The 3,777-nt window shown below is 37.8% G+C and overlaps 1 protein-coding gene across 1 annotated transcript; it reads right to left on the bottom strand.

Annotated features, from left to right (window-relative positions):
* Positions 1 to 2,094: 2,094 nt before the first annotated feature.
* LOC147518421 (uncharacterized) lies at positions 2,095 to 3,232 on the bottom strand. The gene is made up of 2 exons (XM_086593911.1): positions 2,728 to 3,232; positions 2,095 to 2,624 (listed from the first exon to the last, which is right to left on the bottom strand). Exons 1-2 carry the CDS (start codon positions 3,230 to 3,232, stop codon positions 2,095 to 2,097), a joined length of 1,035 nt encoding a protein of 344 aa, XP_086450037.1.
* Positions 3,233 to 3,777: the final 545 nt, after the last annotated feature.

Genomic DNA, 3,777 nt, shown 5'->3' with positions numbered 1-3,777 from the left:
TGTACTATGGCTGGCATCTCCTTTGAATTTTCTTCTTAATAAAACATCTCCAGTGAGCCTCCCATATATAGCTTCCATAGAAATAACTGAGTACTTGCATCTATATTTAGATTCCATATTCTTTTTATAGTTCTACAGTTACTTTTTGAGCACTCTCCCTTCTCAGATTCTCTTATGAGCATCTTGTAGGCTGATTTTATTGTAAGGATTCCTTTGCTATCTCTCCACCAGATGAGCTTATCTTGAGAGGTGGGATTTACTTCCTTGAGGTTGATGCATTCCACGATTGGCTTGGGAAACAATTCTCCCAACCTTTCTTGATTCCAATCTATTGAATCCTTTTCTAACAGATGACTTACATGTGTACTATCTTCTACTGCCGAGAATGAGAAGTCATCAATGACATGATCTGACAGCCGAATTGATTTATTGTTAAGGAGCAACCAAGGTCCAGTAAAAGTGTGGATACTATTACCATCTCCTAGTTTCCACATGTATCCTTCCTTCACTGAGTCCATACTTTTCACAACTCCTTTCCAGAAATAGGATGTAGGTATCTTTTTTCTAGTTGTGTCTTGTGAAGTCATCTCCCATTGATATAAACTTCTGAATGTCTTAACCCAAATAGAATTAGGATCATTTATCATTCTCCAGCTGTGCTTTGCAAGCATTGCCATGTTCATGTCTCTTGCTCTTCTGAATCCTAAGCCTCTATTCATCTTTGCTCTGCATAGTTTTTCCCAGCTTAGTGTGTGCCACGCAGTTGAATTTGCATTGCCATTCCACTAGAAATCCCTATTGATCTTATCCAACTTATCACATATACTAATAGGTAAATGATACACACCCATATCATATATTGGAACAGCTTGACCCACTGCTTCAACAAGAGTTGTTCGACTTGCTTGTGAGAGAACCTTGACCTTCCATCCTGCAACTTTTTTCTGTACGCTGTCCACCAGATATTCAAAATCTTCCCCTTTTTTCTTACCCAGTAAAATTGGCACATCCAAATACTTTTCTTTTTCCATGAATCTTCTCACTTTCCATTTCCTAAGAAGAATCTTTTGATGTCGCTGATGTACATTCTGACTGAAGAAAGCATGACTTCATCCAATTAACTTCTTGACCTATGGCGTTGCAATACTGACCAAGTATTTCCTTCATGTTACTGGCTTGATCCAAACTTGCCTTGCTAAAGACTATCAAATCATCAGCATATAACAGATGATTGATTGGAGGAGAGTTTTGTCTCATCTTGATTCCACTCAGCTTCTTTTCTTCTTCTGCCTTTCCCAACAGTCCTGACAATACTTCTGTAACAAGAATGAATAAATATGGAGACAAGGGGTCTCCTTGCCTTAGGCCTCTTTGACGAAGAATGTTACTCAAGGGTGAACCATTTAAAAGAACTCTATATGATACTGTCTCTAGACATTTTCTAATCATAGCTATCCATTTGTTATTGAAACCAAGCTTTTCAAAAACTTGGTATAAGAACTGCCACTCCACCCTATCAAAAGCCTTTTTCATATCCAATTTGAGAGCTAGCCATCTTTGTTTCTTCTTTTCCATTCTACTTATGTGATGGAAAATTTCGCGTGCCAATCCTATGTTGTCACCAATGAATCTTCCTTTGACAAAGACACCTTGAAAAGGGGATATTATTTTGTGTAAGTGGGTTTTTAATCTATTGGCAAGGAGTTTTGAAATGATTTTGTAGGTGAAGTTGCATAGACTTATGGGTCGGAATTTTGAAATGTAGTATGGGGAAGGGATTTTGGGAATCAAAGTTATGTGGCAGCATGTTATAAAGGAAGAAATCCTTAACAGTTTTGGTGATGAGAGGCCTTACTATATCCCAGCAACTCTGGTAAAACACCCCCTGGAAGCCATCAGGTCCTGGTGCTTTAAGGGGGTGTAATTTCTTGACAACATTCCATATTTCTGTATCAGTAGGTATCTTTCCCAAAATGTCATTCTCTCTACTTGTTATAATAGGTTTGAAAAGGTTAAGAATAGAAGAATCAGTTTTTGGGCTATTTGTGCTAAAAAGATTAGTGAAAAAAGAATTAACCACTCCACTTACCTCCTCTATGCCCTTTTTCCAAATCCCTTGTTCATTCTTGAGTTTATCCATCTTATTTTCCTTCTCCTATATACAGTGGAGATATGAAAATACTTCGTATTCCTCGCATAGTCCTTTACCCAGTTTTGACTTGACTTTTGCCTCCACATGCTAGCCTCTCGCTCAAGTAAATCTACCAACTTGGATTTCAAGCTTTGAATCTTCTGATACTTCCTTTCATTCATGTCCCCAGTCATCAACTTCTCAAGCTGTTTTTTAACATTTCTAATCTCAAAAACCACATTCCCAAACTCTCTCTTGTTCCATACCATTAGTTTCTCCCTTGTGGCGTCTTGTTTCTGTGCTACCAGTGACATACTCTCATTTTCTTCCACTGAGTTCCAGGCATGCTCAATAACGTTCTTACAGTTGTCATCTCTCAGCCACATTTCATAAAATTTGAAAGGCTTTTTTGGAATTGGCTCGGCTTTATGTAAACTTATGAAAAGGGCAAGATGATCTGATGAAACATTTGTGACAGTTGTAACTTTAGCCTCTGGAAAAAAATTCCATCCATGAAGTAGTAGCTAATGCTCTGTCTAACCTCTCCATTATGTGACTTCCATATGCTCTATTATTGCACCATGTAAATTTCGAACCTATGTAGCCTAAATCAACTAATCCAATGCCATTTATAAAGTCATTAAAGTCTACCATGCTTCTGCTTCTAATATTATTCCCTCCTTCTTTTTCATCTAAACTTGTTATTGCATTAAAATCCCTGAAAAGAATCCAGGGGTCATCTATATGATAAACTAAACTTGTTAACTCATCCCATACTTTCTTCTGATGATGAGAAATTGGTTTTCCATAGACAAATGTAAATACCCAAGATGATGATACAGAGCCAAGATTTGTAACTTTGCCTATGACATAGTTTTTTGTTGCTGCATGTATCTCCACATTACAATCTTCCTTCCATAGAACTGTGAGACCACCTTTTCTTCCATCAGCTGGTACTACATGACTACCTTGATATTTTAACTGCTTCCTTACTATTTTCGTTCTTTTTCCTGTTGCTTTAGTCTCAGACAAGCAAATGACATCCGGATCGTGGGCACCAATGAGGTCCTTTATGATATGAACTGAAGAGGAGGTGCCCATCCCCCGATAGTTTATGGCTATCATGCCTAAAAGTTACCACCCAGTGAGCAAAATATGCTCTTCCAAAAAAGTGACACTTGATCCTAAGCTGAATCAGCTCTGATAAAAAATGGAATCAGCTGAACACAAAAGCTACTAGTACACCATCCTCATCCTGAGTTTCAAAGAAAACCCCTGAATAGAAAGATTTTCACATACTACCAGATTAACCCTTATATCCTCAATCAAATCTTAATTTAACCCACCACAAAACACTTGTCCAGAAGTTAGTAAGATAACCAAGACCAACAATACCCTGAAGCAGCGCACTAAGCAGGTCTATTCTGGTGAGAGCAATCAAATAATCAATCTTGTTTTGGTAATCAATGAGTGATTTGTAACTGTGTAGCTGAAGATACCTATGATGGCCGGAATGGTGTTAGAATTTTTAGCTATTATCCACGAACAACTTCCCCAAAAAGTGTCTTCTCTCCCAACAACAACACAATCATCTTACTGAAACAAATCCGAATTGGATTAAGGTGATGATCTTCCAGAAATAAACC

Source organism: Coptis chinensis, chromosome 2 (assembly GCF_015680905.1).
Source record: "Coptis chinensis isolate HL-2020 chromosome 2, ASM1568090v1, whole genome shotgun sequence".
Taxonomy (NCBI): Eukaryota; Viridiplantae; Streptophyta; class Magnoliopsida; order Ranunculales; family Ranunculaceae; genus Coptis; species Coptis chinensis.
This window is presented reverse-complemented; position numbering and strand designations above follow the sequence as displayed.

Excerpts from the sequence above, each read along its gene's own strand:
- LOC147518421 (XM_086593911.1), bottom strand. The coding sequence starts at position 3,232 with ATGGGCACCTCCTCTTCAGTTCATATCATAAAGGACCTCATTGGTGCC. Across the intron at positions 2,625-2,727 it reads AGTTGATTTAGGCTACATAG|AGGCTAAAGTTACAACTGTC; the intron begins GTTCGAAATTTA and ends ATTTTTTTCCAG.